The sequence below is a fragment of the Apodemus sylvaticus genome, chromosome 22 (assembly GCF_947179515.1).
Source record: "Apodemus sylvaticus chromosome 22, mApoSyl1.1, whole genome shotgun sequence".
NCBI lineage: Eukaryota > Metazoa > Chordata > Mammalia > Rodentia > Muridae > Apodemus > Apodemus sylvaticus.
In genome coordinates, this window is record NC_067493.1 from 10,802,402 (window position 1) to 10,818,391 (window position 15,990).

The window sequence follows — 15,990 nt, forward strand, 5'->3', positions numbered from 1 at the left end:
CAACTATGTTTTTAAAATTGTAAACTAGTAGGTTTTAATGGAGCCTTAATATTATTATTAACTTTTCCTTTTCTCTGATACATGCTATATTTCCAAGATAGATTAATTGTCTACAGTCCATTGTCTACTTACATCCTTTAAACAACTGTGTTCTAACAAAATTCCCCTAACCATCTATATTTTACTTCACTCCTGACCTTTATAAAGTATTCCAAGTGAAACACACATAACTCAAGATTCAAAACTAATGTCTAAAAATTGGGGAAAATGCAGAACATTTCTTTTAATTTGTGGAGTATCATATGCATAATCATCAAATTACCTAAAACATTCATAATTACATTTTGCTTAAGAGATGTATAATCCCCATTGTATAGCGATCCATTCATTAACTGATGGACAATTAACCTGGTTCTATTTCATGGCTACTGTGAATACAGTGGGATGGACAGGGATGGTTCTCTCTATTAGTCAATGATTGCTCAGCCCATATCCTTTACTGTATGTACAAAATTGATTATTTACATTTAGAATCTATAGAAAATATCACAACCTATTATACTTCTAATAAGCCTTCATGGTATATTAGAAAATGAGTCATGATCTACCTCAAAGCAAAAGGACATTGGAATAACCCAAGGACATATGAGTTAACACAGGCTTCTGTTGCTTGATTTGTCAAACTAAAATATCTTTGTCCAAGAATAGGAAAATGCAAGACTCCAGATAACATGCTTATGGGCTTTCTGATGTCAGCACAAGTTTGCAACAGTGAATGTATACAGTGTAATGCAGTCCCTGGAAATACACCTAACAATTCTCTTGATCTCCCTGGTAGTACACTTCGCCACACCTGATGACAGCACCAATTCTGAACTTAGATTTCCCCAAAGAAAGTAAGGAAACTTGTTTTAACCTCTGTTCTACCCACTATGACCTAGAAAACTCTTGGGCCTCATTGATTACTAGAAGGAAAGCATATTGATTTGTACTGGGGATACATGTGTTTTCCATTTAGAGGTATTCTAGAAGCTGTATAAAGCCATGCCCAGTAACAACACAGATGACAATGTATTGGACTCTGTAAGCGACGTCTGTCCCTTTGTGGGCTCTGATATCTCACCTCATTCAGCTATTTGCACAACATTTCCTGGAAGATATGAGACTTCACCATTCCTTTGGATCTGTCTTAGGGAACAGATACACTGAAAAGATCTTCAACAGGAAATGAAATCAGAGCTTTTTCTCCAGTACCTGATTAGGAGCAGGCCTTCATCCCTGTGAGTAAACCCCATCCTTGTGGTAGGTAAGATTCCTGCAGCTTTATGTTTCTGTTTAAAGTTCTATTCTCCTCCCTACAGTCCAGTGTATTCTGAAATCAACATTAATCATTAGAAGGAATTTGTTTTTGTCTCCACAGTTTACATAATTTTGTCAATGATTTCTCTAGGCAAAAGAAATGTCTATGTCATGGTGCAGCACTCATCTGAAAATGCCTTTTAATGTGACTTTCATATGTGATATGACAGATTTTTAGTTGTTGGATAAAAGCTTATTGTTTTTATAAAAATCAACATAAACCATGTAAGTTGGAGACTAAACAGGAGCATTCAAAATCTGAGTTTTAAAAAAATCTCTGTATGCAAAGACTTTAACAGAGGTGACAGTAATGTTTTTGGATTGTGATTGATGAAAACTGGTCATTTATCCAATATAATTCCAGCATCAGATTCATTAGAAATACAGTTAAAATGTGGACATTTGTGAATCAATGATATGCCTGGGTCTCTCAGTTTTCTTCACAATAGATATTACAGGTATATATCAATATTGTCCTTTATAAACAGAAAGCTATTGACTTTTTCAGAAATATTTTCTTTCTAAACAATGATGAGTGCTATAAAAGTATATAAACACAGATTGGATTATTTTAAGGGAACATTCTTTATAACATTCTATATAAAGATCTTAATTCAAGTTCTTATATAAAGTAAGAATATTAATTTTTCATTATCATTTGTTAAAATTATTTGATATATTTTTAGTTTATATATTTTAGTTTATATATTTTTAGCTATCTCCATGTTATCTCCATGTTTTGATGGTATGTATGAATGTGAAGGTGCCAGGTCCCTGGAACTGGAGTTACATACAGTTACAAGGGTCATGTAGATGCTGGCAATGGAGTGTGGGTCCTCTAGAAGAGGAGCCAGTGCTCTTCACCACTGACCCATGCCCCCATCTCTTAATTATATTTTGGAATATTTAATTATCTTATGAATATGATTGTTCTGCCTGCTTGTTCAATCAAAACTGCATAAATACAGTTCCTCAAATATGAGCAGATTAGGACCATCTCTTCAACAACAAATTACTATTTTTAGCACATTGTTTTGAAAGATAATGTTGAATTCCAATGGAGCAAAAATGCACTCATGTCTACAGATATACATGTATACACATGCAGAACCCATAATGTGTAGAAATATGTGTTTATGGTGTTGAACATGAGAGATAGAGTTCCATCACATGCACAATTCCATCATGAGGGAAAGGAAGCAAAATAAGTGTAAATTAAATATTCTTGGTTTTTTTCAGAGAAAACTCTTGTAGTGACAAAGCAGGGCCACATTCTTGAGATAAAAGACTCCAAAAACAATTGAAAATCTCAAATAATTGGGAAGACTCTTGAAGACAACAGTGTCCTACCTGATCCAATGAAGCTATCTCCATGTTATCTCAAAATAAAACCCTGAATACTACAGAAGAAGTGGCTCTTCAGATACTTTTGCTTTGCCAGGCTGAGGTTGGGACTGTGGGTAACATTCTTGTGTTTCTTCATAATTTATCTCCAATTTTGACTGACACTCATCTGAGGCCCATTCAAGTCATTCTATCAAACTTAGCTGTGGGCAATACCTTCAGTCTCCTCTTCTTGACATTTCCAAACCATATTACAGTTTTGGCTCCAAGGAAGCCTCCAACTGACCTCACAGGTAAACTTTCATACTTCTTTCACATGGTGTCTCAAAGCACAAACATGTGTTCTACCTGTGCCCTGACCACCTACCAGTTTGTCACTCATGTTCCTGGTAATTGGACAAGGGTCATGCTCAGAGAAATACCCCCAAGTTCATGACATATTTTTGTTACAGTTGCTGGTTTTTCAGTGTCTTAAATAATGCGTACATTCCAATGAATGCTAGTGGTCCACAGAAAAGACACAATGGCACTGATTCTAAAGGTAAGTGGATCTGATCCCTCTCTGTTGTCAGTGTTGGCATTAGCTTATTGCTGTTTGCCCAGGACATTTTATTTATCAGCATCATGATCTGGACCAGTTTTCTCTATGATGATTCACCTGAAGAGACACCACAAGAGAATGCACTATATACACAACCACAATCAGAAGCTCAGAGTCTATGCTGAGACCAGAGCAGCCCACACTACAGTCATGCTGGTGGTCACATTTGTGACCTTTTATCTTCTAGACTGTATTTGTACTTTCTTTCACATTTCTTTTGTGAACACTCATTTATGGGGGAGGTATGTCAAAGAAGTTCTGACTGTAAGCTTGCCCACCGTTTCTCCCTTGCTGTTGATCTTTAGGGATCCTAAGGGTCCTTGTTGAAGACCCTTCATGGTGGGGCTGCAAAGCCATATGACTGGGGTAAGAAGTCTGGAGCAAGAGAGTGAGGTCAAGATGTGTCCAACCCATGAGAACCTAAGCCTGAGACTGGAAGGAGTAGGACTGTTCCCTCCTCTCCAGAGTTGGACCCTTGTATGTAGCCTGTACAACTTCCACGTCTGCCATGCAATATAGTCATGGATCCTGGTGGCCAGGTTTTGCCTTAAACTTCCTATCTCCTTATTAAGACAAGCCCAACTATCAGTGCGAGTTCTTCTTCATGTGACTGATGAATTTCAAGCACCTCAGCCTCTGGAAATGATGTACACTCAACACAAAACACTCCCCACACACCAGGGTTTAACAGCCATTCTTCACCCCTAATAAAGAGAGCTAATTCAATATAAATTGTCTCCAGAGAAGGTTTTTTATCCTGAAGTCACATTGGCTGAGATCCTGTTAAACCATCTACCAGGCTAAGCTTCGGTGCTTCAGGTAAAGCAGGTGGGCTGTGGTACCATTATATCCCAAGGGCAGAGCAGACTTGGGGCAGAAACTGGCACACTATGAGGATCCAACAGGATCTCTGGTTCAAGCAGGACTGGATGAGTTCATGCCAACCTTTGACATCATCCCAAAGACCCCAAGCCACCATAATCTGAGGTCCCTCAGGCTGATTTTTCTATTTTGTTTTGATTTATGCAATCAAGTCTGGTTCAGAGGCATGGAAAGGACAATGAAATCATCCGGCCATGTTACTCCCCAAACCTCTACCTGAACCCCAACAGTCCATGTGGGCATTGGCAAAAACCTTCTAACTTTTTCTCCACAAAAGGGGGTAAAACAGTTACATGGCAGCCAAAAAATACTGCTAGGATAGTTACCTGAACTCTTAAACCTGCAGTAAGGTGATATTTTGGGACACTATGGAATCCCCTGATAGCTGCAAAGCCTCTGAAATATTCTTCTCTTGATCAGGTATTTCTTTTCCTTTTCTATCATGGGAAATATCTCATCATAAAAAATCATGCAGATTATGAAATTAAACTCCTGTGTAATAAAACTAACTTCAAATAAAACTCCCCTCTTTGGGGGATGGAATTAATGAAACAGCACCATTTATGGTCATGGGAAATTCTTACAACTGACTCACAGATCCAGGTCTTTTACCTGACTTGGCACAGTGACAGCTAAGAAGGGAAAACTCCATCCTTCCACTTTTTGCTTTTCATAGCTATTAGGGATGTTTTTGTACAATGTGTGATGATGTGTCTCTGTCCTTCTATGCCTGTCTAAGAAAATGTTAATAGAAATTTGTTAAAATAAAAAGCCCATGACCTCTATCGAAGTGCAGATTTGTAAGGTGGACTTCTGAACAGAGGGAGGAAGTCTGGTATAGGGAGATTTTCTTCTAAGACACTCAGGAAGTCTTACTGCAAAATAGAGGAGAGGAAACTAGCCGTGTGTCAGATTAGTATAAATGTGATAACTGAATTATGAGCTAGTTGGAACAAGCCGCACTTAAGGAAGGATTCTCTTCCCCTACTTGAATACAGGCTTTCCTGAGGTCATGGACAAAGTGCTAATGCAGAGCAGCCACAAGGGGACAGTACACCATCACTTTCTAACTGGCTGCAAGGCCAGCAGAATTCCTGACTTCCTTATTGGCAAAGTTTGGGGCCCCCATGCCCTCAAAACTTCCTTCTTATTTCCTGCTAAGGGACTATCAGGGAACAGGGACCACTCAACTACACAGTGCCTCCAAAAGGGCCAGCAGGGAGTGCTGGCTGCACAGCTCTTCAGCGCCTCCCACAGGGCAGGCAGGAAGTTCTTACTTCACAGCTCCTCAGTGCTGTGCACCAGGGACAAACTCAATCCTCAGGCCGACTCCAGATATGAGCCACAGGAAGTAATTACTGCACATATGGATGCCCAGTTTTCTTCTCTGTCACAGAGGGGACTTCTGATTCACGGGAAATGTGTGGTTGTTATGAGCTGCCAAGTCACTTTTCTCAGAGTTGAGTACTAAGATTTGGGGCTGGGTGGGATGGTGTATCTTTTTAAAGAGTGTCAGTCATTCTACACTGTCCTCAAACTCCCTGTGGGGAGGATGATGCTGAGTGTCTGGTCCTCTTGCTTCTACCCTTCAATCCTAGGTTTCTTGCCATAGACACCACATTGATTTGATGTTGGCCTAGAACACAGGGACTCCTGCATGCTACTGATACTAAGCTATATCACTAATCCTGTTGTTGCTGTTGTCGTCGTCATCGTTCTTGTTGTTTTTAGGATTCACACTGCCACCCAAACTAGACTCTTTTTCTCTATATGTACAGGCTGGTCTTGACCATAAGACTAGTCTCTTACACAGGAGACAGGCCTACTGAGCCTTCAGACATGAGATGATATGCATACACCTTCACCATAGCTCTGACATCTAGTCTTAATTAAAATCCGCAAACTCCCTAGAAATGACCAAATGTGAGTCAGGTGAGATTGCCCAAGGAGAGAGGGCACTAAATGTTGAAACAGCAGAATGAAGCCCCATCTTGCCACTTCCCTCTGCTGCATGTTTGGGCTCAGGCTTGTAGTCACTTGTGCCTTCTCTTCTGTCCATCATGAAGCATAGAGAAGTTACATGAGGTTAGCTCCACAGCTGCTAGTCAGAACACACCTGCTTACCTGGGCAAGAACAAGAAATGTGCACACACTCAAAGGAATGGAAGCAATCTTCAGATGTGTCCAGCTGAGTGCAGGCTCCAGGTAGAGACTTGCAGCTGAGATGAGACTGGACTCCAGCTGCACAGCAGGTTGCTGCTCATCAGAAGGGTCTCTAGATTCACCCTGGTCACAATAGCCATCATTCTCACACAGTGTGGAACTTGGTGGGGTGTCTGACTTCCGGTTGATAAGGCAAATGGTGGCCTGGAAGGAAGAAGCGTAGCAAGGCAGGAGGTGAGGAACTCCAGGGTAGAAATGGTGGAGAGAGAGGGCACAGCTGCCCCTGGAGTCACCCCACAGCTGTGGTTTTCATAAACTTTGCTCTGAGTTAGGTCTGAGGACTCAAGTCATGTGAACTATCATGGCTTTGGCAGGGGAATAAGTGTGGGTGGGGTTTGTAAAAGGTTGGCAGTAGGCTGTTTTGTAGAGGACACCCACAGAGACACTGCAGGCCTCATTCTCAACTTGGGAACCCATTTTAGGGAAGGTTGGACAGGCTGGCTAGGGAGGCTTCTCTAAGGAAAGATTATAAAGAATACCATGCTCACTGTGAGAAACAGAGCAAAGGACAGACACTTCCCGTCGATCCACTCTGATGTTTACTCAGGCTGGAGGAGAGGACACAGGGCTACTGTTCTGCAGACAACTCTGGGGCACTTTTGCACCTCAGCCCACTCCACTGAGCATGACCCTGTGAAAAGCCAGACCTGCCTGCCTGGGATTTTACCTGGACAGGTCTGGGCTGCTGTGCACATGTCTTCCTGCGCCGAATGGGCCTGTGACCACACTGGCTCCTGGACATCTGGCCTGGCCTCCCTAAGGCGCTATCTGATTCCCAGCCAGACTGAACCCCACCCATGACTCACAAGTCATGGAGCTGGGGCTGGTCCTCTTCCAGACTTAAAAGCAGAATGAAACAGGAGGGAGTGTCTTAATGACTTGAAAACACACAGGTCATACTGGGCTGCTGCCTGGCCACAGCACCCATCTGGCTTGCCAGTGACTCTCTGTTTCCTTTGGCTATGCCCTCACCCTCCCCTCTCCCTGCTCTCAGCATCTCTGCTCTCCACTTCAGGCTCAGAAACCATGAGGTGGTCTTTCAGGGGTTTCTATTGAATTGTTCTGAAGTGACAGAATATTAAGTTCCTAAATGTGCCACAAGGGGGCGCACTCTTCATTTCTCACAAAGGACAAGACAGAGTAAGGAATAAATGAATGAGGACTTGCATCCACCTGATCCTGGGAAGGACTCCAGGATCCAGCTTCTTTCCTTGGAGCAGGGTTCTTGTGGGAGAACGGCAGCAGCAGCAGAGATTTTGGAGGCCGTTCATGATTGTCTTCCTCCTGCCCTTGCAGTGGTATTGCCAGGTTTGAGGGGAAGCTCAGCTTGCACCCTGAGGCTGGCCATCAGAAATGGGCTTTTCCTGAATGACCACAGCTTTCCAATGGACAGCTTCTTCCTGATTGATGGCCACTTCCTGGGTGAGGTTATTTTCCTCCATAAGGGTCTCTTTCTGAAAGGTATCCCCAGAGGAGGAGCCTGTGAGTGTTACATTCTTGGGAGACTGCAGGGATCCAGAGAGCTGCTCTTGGGGATTGCAGGAGGACATATTCCTGTCAGGCTTGTATGTGATGACTCTCATGGTCGTGACAGTTCTGGGGCTTGGGGTACCTGGGAAAATCTGCATGGAAGTGGTAAACATACCACACTCTTCCTGATCATGGGGTGCCTCATGATTTGGTGAATGGTGGGCCTCCTGCTCTCATGGAAAGCCTTGAGTCAGATACTCAGTCCAAACATAAGAAGCCAATTACAATAATAATAATAACAACAATAATAAAATCTGGTTTGGTGGCACACACTTGTGCCAGGGAGACAGAGACTCCATGTCCTCCCTAGCCAGCCATCTGAGCCTACCTATCCAATTCAAAGCCAATCAAAAATCCTGTTTTACAAAAAACAGTGGATGGCACCTGAAGAATGACATCCAAGGTTGTCCTCTGGTCTCCACACGCAAGCTTACATGTGCAGGGCCACAGGACCAAACTATCCTGTAAAAGGATTTTCATCCACTGCAGTAAGAGAGCTCAATGGGTAAAGGTTCTTGCAGCCAAGTCTGATATAACCTGTCCAATACCTGGGACCTCTATTGATGAGGTTTGGTCTGTTGTATGTATTGCCCCAGAGACAAGAAAGTGCACAGGTAGATCCAAGTGAGGCTATGTGACCTTGCCTCCAAATTATTTCTGATTGGTGAATAGAGATGACAACAGTCAATAGCTGGGCAGAAGAAACCCATGCAGGCAGGGTTTAGCATCCCAGGACTTCCAGCATCAGAGAAGAACCACAAGGGGGAAGACACCATGGGTTAGGTGAGTCGTAAAATAAAGACCATGTGGGTTGGCTACCTGTAAATAAGAGCCGTCCAAATGAAACATGGCACATTCTATCATGGGATTAGTAGTGGGAAATAGACAACAGCGAGAGGTGCACAATCTGCCCAGCTCTTGTGCTGATTAAGGCCAATTGTACATAGAAAGGTTGTGTGCAATGTTTGTCTGAGAACTAAGTGGTCAAAGGCAGGGTAAAAAACGGAGTTGGGATTAAATAATTTCTACACCATCCACATATACAACTCCTGCCCACCCCCACATACACAAATAATAAATGTAATTTTAAAGGGGGTTAAAGCACTTGTTAGTAAACATGAGGATCCACGTTCGATCACCAGAACCCATGTGGTAGGACAATAAACTGCCCAGTCACTATCCTCTGGCCTCTATAAATGCACACTAACACACACATATGAACACAGAATAAATTAATGTAATTATTAATTAATTAACTAATTAAAGGTTTTTCACATCATCTCTTGTTGGCCCAGACTCACTTCTGTCTTTGGTTTACATAGCTCACTTCCCCACATCTACCTCTCCTTATCTCATGCCTATCATGCTTACATGTGTTTCTCCTCCCTAATCTCCATGTTTAAATCTATATTAAACTCTTTATAAACTATTGTTCTGGGGACTAGACAGATGGTCCCCAGGTTAAAAGAACTTATTGTGCAATCATGAGGCCTGGAGTCCAAATTCCAGCATCCTCTAAACACCCATGAGTATAGCTTCCAGGAAACAGATATTGTCTTAGGCAGAAATAATGAAAAACTGCCAGTGATTTGGAAGAAAAAACACCTACAAATGTATGGCAAAAATGCAAAAACTCTGTTCTTTTAAAATATAGCCCACAAAAGAGTTAGGACCTGGGTTATGAATGAAAAGGAAGTAAGTGAAAATCCCGGTTCCTTTCCTACCATGTAACCCAACCAAGTACCATTATTATCTCTACAAATCTGTTTCTTGCTGAGTGTGCCAATTTATATGCTGCTTCTCAATATCAAAAGGGAAACCACTTAGCAAAGACTCCTGGAACGTAGTCCATACAGAGTAATTTATTAATTATTAAATTTTGGGACAAATGTTAAAAAGACAAGCAGTGTTTCATGTTTATTTTTAACTGTCAGACACAAGGCTTAATATCCTGACTTAAAGTTGAGACTGAGATATAAAAGGAATTACAAAAAGCCATTTTGCCAAGGACAAATGCTAAGTAAAAATAACTAGTACTATGGAAATATAATTTACATAGGCACAATCATAAGTTTATTAGAATAATTTGATGCATCACCTCAAAGTTTTTATTATTACAAAGATATGGTTTCATTTTCATAAACAATAAAGGGAAAACAACACATTAAAAAAAGAGAGCAAAGGTAGGAATGAAGAATATTACTAGGTTGCTTTACTTTCCAACTTAAGAACCAAAATTCAACACAGGAAAAACTCCTCGTACAAAAATGGTAGAAAACATCACACTAAAGATAATAAAACACCTCTCGTTCCTGAACACTTCAAAAAACAGACTTCCCTGAGATCTTCGAGTTTTCCTGTCTGGAAACAAGAAGCCCCAGTAAGTTATTTCATCAGCACAATCCTATTTCCAACATCAAAGCAAAACCTAGGAAAGCCACTCTGGTGGCTTTCTCATTCTCAGAAATTTATTTTTATTTTATTCTAGACATACAGAGAAACTACTTTAAAAGTTAAATAAATTCTGATTAGGTGCACAGAAGGCTGTAGCAGCACAGCACAGCTCCTAGGTGCAGGTGGGGCCCTGGGGGGCTGTGTCCCAAACAATCTTATACTCAGGTGGTCTCTGCGTACATGTCTGTACATGTCTGCTCAGTCCAGAGCCTAACTTCTAAACTGACTCTTAGTACATTTAATTTTGATGCTATGTCTAATATTGACCCATAGAATGAAATACCATGAAAAGTAAAAGGCATTGGAAGACAATTTCTAGACAGGGTTGGCTGCAAACTTAATAAAAGAGTATCTAGTTGTTTTATGAATAGCAAATATTTTCACAAGTGCCAAAGGGGTTAAAGTGCTTAAGATACAAAAACATACATCATAATGTTAAAACAAGAATATATTATCAAGTTATTATAGCCACTTTTTTTTAAGGAGAGGAAAATCTCCTTTCATCAATTTTCAATAGCAAGTGGAACTCAAACATTTCCTCTAATATTTGGCTTCTGATCATCTGCTCAGATTTAGAAATGAAGGAGACTTAAGTATAAAAGGTTGTTAAATATTATAAAACCCAGTGGCTGGAAAGAGGCAAAGAACAGACAGTGATGGAAAGCAAGACAAAAGAAGATCGCCGGCTCCTTGCTACTTTCAAAGAACAAGTGCCTACCAAGGCCAAAATCTCGATGCAGACTTTTTAAACAATCAGCCAACTTAGACTCACCCACCAGACTGTGCAACAAAGGAACTTAGAGACTATTAAATATATACATCTGAGGGTTTTTCTCATTTTGACAGATGTTCAGGAAGTATTTACTTAGTGTTCAACATGCCACTAGTACTGTGTACTTCCTTCAGCTACACATTTCTTGCTTTCTAGAACTCAAGTTTTTATCTTTTTATAATACCATGTAGAGGGGCTAGAGAGATGCCTCAGTGGTTAAGAGCACCAACTGCTCTTTCAGAGGTCCAGAGTTCAAATCCCAGCAACCACGCGGTGGCTCACTACCATCTGCAATGTTATCAAAAGTCCCTTTTTGGTGTGTCTGAAGACAGCTACAGTGTACTCGTATACATAAAATAAATAAATCTTTTTTAAAAAATAATACCATATAAAAAATCCAGAAAGATAAAGCAACGTTGTACAAAGGTGTGCTTAAGAAACTAACTACAAACAATGAAGCAAGGCCTAAACAAGTTCAGGAAGTTACCCCATGATATACTGACAAAAATCACTAACTCTCAAAATTTTCTGAAAACAGATAACAGCTAATAAAAGCCTTAGAAAACTTGAAAAACTGATAGATAGATAGATAGATAGATAGATAGATAGATAGATAGATAGATAGATAGATAGATAGGTAGGTAGATAGATAGATAGATAGATAAAGTATAAATGTGTGCCTACAATTATGTTTCCCAATACAATGTGTAAGCAGATGATTACAATCAAGAAAGACTAATTCCAGAAAAGAAATCCAGATGCCCAGACTCTGTTTTGCCTCATCTGGGTCTTTTATAAAATAATCCCAGTGTTTTATATCTGACAAAACAGGGAACCAAAGTAACTTGGATAAAACCAAACTCTAGATCCTTTCTACTGTGCTATATATCGGTCTTCTGGTAAATGCTTCTCTAAAAGAATGATTTTTTTTTTAAAGATTTGTGGTTTTAACAATTTATTCCACAAGGAAACCAATGAGAAAGAATTTCCAATTTCTTTCAAATTGTAATGCAAGGAATAAAAACTACATAAAGGTCTTATGAATGTAAAGAGACTAGTTTTCTAAGACAGCTATGAAAATATTTCTTCTAAAAAACAAGTTCACTCAAATGAGGCATTTAGATTCTGGTTCCAAAAGAGGTTGTGTCCTTTCTTAAATCAGGGTTTCCCTACTCTGTAGCCTTCCCTTGAAAATACTGTTCTCCTGGTGCTATCTCCCAAAGACTGGGATTAGGTACCACCGTGTCTACCTTTAAATTCTTAAAAATAATGAAGAACACAAACTTCAGTGTCTTCACTGTGACATAAGCCAAATGGCTAATAACTTATTTAGTTAATATGAAAACAATTCACACCATGCTTTACAATCCCAATCTAAATTTATACACAGTAGATTGGGTTTCAGGAAAACACCATCATCCAATTCCAGAAAACATAACTATGCACTGGTCATCTGCTCAGATTTAGATTTTGTTGTGATTCAAGTTGTCACTTGTAGAAGTTTGGACCTAGGGCTTCTTCCCAGCCCCATGCTCCCAGAAATAAAACTCAGACTCAAAATATGTATACTTACAAATATCTTGGCCTTATAGCTAGTCTTCTCTGACTAGGCCACAGTGCATTATAACCCACTTACTCAAATCTACTTTCTGACATATGACTACTTACCTGGGCTCAGGTACCATGTGTCAGTCTCGTCACATTTTCCCAGGCAAATATCTCATCCCTGGCTCTATCCCAGAATTCTTTCTGCCTTCTGAATGTCTCATCTTGTATTCTACACTTTCCTATAGGCCATAGTTTTCTTTTAGTACAATACACAAGATATTCTCTCTACAGTCACTAGCATCCTTAAAACCTTCAACTTCAAATTGTTAATTATTCTAATTCTACTTGTACTTCTAAGGTACCAACACCACCAGCAACATCCTGAGCTTACCATGGCTTTTAAACACTCATGTGTACCTGCTTCTCCTTTCAGGATTTTATTTTGGTAATACTGCCACTCCAGTTGGATGTTAGCACCACGATGAAAAGGTGACCTTCCTGTGCCATGGTTGCTGACAGAGCCACTGTTTTTCCTGTGAGAAAAAGAAATTGAATTGTTTCTCTAAGTACAAAAGGATGTTAAGGTCATGTAATGGATTTTTTTCATGGAATTTTAATTATATAACATTTGTTCTTTAATCACTTATGCATTAAATCTTAAAAAGCATCACCATATAACATCACCTAATTTTTTTTAAGACAGGGTCTTCTGAAATTCTCTATGTAGACCACGCTGGCCAGGAATTCACTGATGTTCACTTGATAGGATTAAAAGCATACACCAAGAGTGGCTCCAGCAATGTTTCTGATAAACCGACTCAATCTAAAACAGCACACCCCTTTGGAGCAGATCTCTGTAGATCCACAAAGATGTACTGTCTTATAGTGTTGCTATGCAGACAAATAGATGACAAGTTTTATTGATGATGCTATAACAATTCCTAAAATTTTATCTGTGATTATTAAGTTCTTTAATAGTGGAACTTCTATTAGGTCCTTTTCTGATAGTCAAAACTGCAATGAAAAGTCTGCCAGTCTCCCAAGTGTCACAGTTAAGTGTTGGGGTTCTGTCTAAGCTCCACCCCACACCTACCTGGAAATAGCCAGGTATGCCCTGCCCCAGAGATCTGGTCCAGTATAAGAGGGGCTACTTGCTCCTCCTCTTTCTCTTTTTGCTCTCAGCTCTTCCACATTCTCACCTCTCTGCCCCTGGGGCTCTTCCTCCTCCCTCCACGTGGTCATGGCCGGCCTCCACTAAACTCTCTCTATTCTCTCTCTCTCTGTTCTCTCTCCCTCTCCCTCTCCCTCTCCCTCTCCCTCTCCCTCTCCCTCTCCCTCTCCCTCTCTCTCTCTCTCTCTCTCTCTCTCTCTCTCTCTCTCTGCCTCTCTCTCTACCACTAACTTCCATCCCCTACTCTGAATAAACTCTATTTTATACCATGCCTGTGTGTGTGTGTGTGGGGGGGTGGTCCCTCAGGCACAGAGGTGCCCAGGCAAGGGCCCGCCTGGACACCTTCCTCAACGCCGCCTACCCACACTCACCTAACCCCCTATACTCTCCCCTTTTAAGCCCTTTTATTAAGTACTCTTAGATGGCAGCCAGACATTCTCCTACACAGAGCCAAGAGGTTGTAATACAACCAAAGGTCATAAAAAGGGAACTAGGATTTATTATAGGTGTTAGGACAGAAGATAAAATATTGACTGGGTTTATCTATACGAAATTTCACTTTTAACTTAGTCATGGTTTTAAACTTCCTATTAACCTGTAGTGAAGACAAATGATAGATGTCTAGCTAGATGATTACTTCTAATGGATATACATGTAAACATTCTCTTTTGTAAACTCCTTATTTCAATCGGTGATTTGATATTTTGTGTGAACTTATGATGAACTTTGTAACGTGTGATTATGTATTCTGAAAGATGTTTTAAGGGCTGAAGACAAAGAGAAGAGAGAAAAGAAGAATTTAGGTTTGAGGAACAGAGCTGAGAGAAGAACTGAACTGAGGAGAAGTTTTTAGTCATAAGAGAACAAGATTAGAAGGAGAATAGGAGAATGGAGAGTAGAATAACTTAGAAACTATAGGTAACATAAAATAACTAAGAGAACAATGTGCAGGATGCAGAGGGAAAGAAGAAAAAAAAGATGTTGCAGAGAACAGAAGGAGCAGGCAGGCTTCGCCTTGCCATAGGAGAGGACAGGTCCCATGGTAAGGACAAAACAGGCTTAGACTTTTTTTTTTTTTTTTTTTTTACAAACATGGATTTAATTCATAGCATTAAAAGGGTGACTTTTTCCTTCTCAATGCAATAAATATTTTTCATCCAGAATGAGTGAGTTCTTTCTGCACCAGTGCTGGTCTTTTGCTCCATATGCATATGTAAGTATGGATGTGTGTGTAAGTATGTGATTGTGAGAATGTATGCATGTGTGTGTGTGTTATGGTTTTAAACTTTCTATGAACCTGTAGAGAAGACAAATGATAGATGTCTAGCTAGATAATTACTTCTAATGGATATGCATGTAAACATTCTCTGTTGTAAACTTGTGTTAGTGTGAAATTGTGAGAATGTATGCAAGCTGGGATCAGATGTGCATGTAGGTATGAATTTGTGTGAAAATGTGGAAATGAAATCTCTGTTATGTTTGAAGCTGTGTATAAATTTCTGTGAGATTATGCATATTCACTTATGTAAAAGTTTTTCTTTCTGCAAGTGTTATTCTCTTCTCCTGGTTCAATAGAAGTTTATTGCTTCTAACTTCCTCCTTAGACTGACAAGCAAGAGGCATCTGAACAATGGGGAAAAGACTCTAGCAACTAATTCTGTCCTTAATCTCCTGCTGTTTTAGGGTGAAGTGCTAAGTGCCTGAGACTCTCTAGCTTCAGAGGAAAGCAGAAGGCAGGTCAGCTACATTAGCATAGTAACTTAGACTTAGATAAGTAAGCCTTTTATTATGCAGCAACTCTAAATTTTCCATAAGACAAAGTCTTACCCCCTCTGATGCACTTCCACCTTCTGCTGCCTCAAGAAGAACCAAGAAGAAAGAAACACCTCTGCTGGGGCTGGCTCCTGACAGAAGACTTATCCACTGTGATGCTTTGAATAAGAATGGCCCTCATAGGCTCATGGGTTTAAATGCTTGTCCCATAGGGAGTGGCACTATTAGGAGGTGTGGTGTTATTATGGCTTCTCCTTTATATAATAGGCTAAACTTTCTTTCCCTCTCCAATTATTTTTAAATTTTTAGTTTAATTATTTTTATGATTTCCTT

At 40.2% G+C, this 15,990-nt stretch overlaps 1 protein-coding gene and 1 pseudogene across 1 annotated transcript in view; one reads left to right on the forward strand and one right to left on the reverse strand.

The window, feature by feature from the left end:
• The first annotated feature begins 2,432 nt into the window (after positions 1-2,432).
• On the forward strand, positions 2,433-3,878 carry LOC127672335 (vomeronasal type-1 receptor 1-like; annotated as a pseudogene).
• Positions 3,879-9,832: 5,954 nt separating this feature from the next.
• Positions 9,833-15,990, reverse strand: part of LOC127673293 (uncharacterized) — an 882,259-nt gene continuing 876,101 nt past the window's right edge. The window contains exon 8 of the mRNA XM_052168860.1: positions 9,833-10,300. Within this exon, the coding sequence (XP_052024820.1) occupies positions 10,164-10,300 (137 nt within the window). The 3' untranslated portion in view covers positions 9,833-10,163. The remainder of the gene's footprint in view (positions 10,301-15,990) is intronic.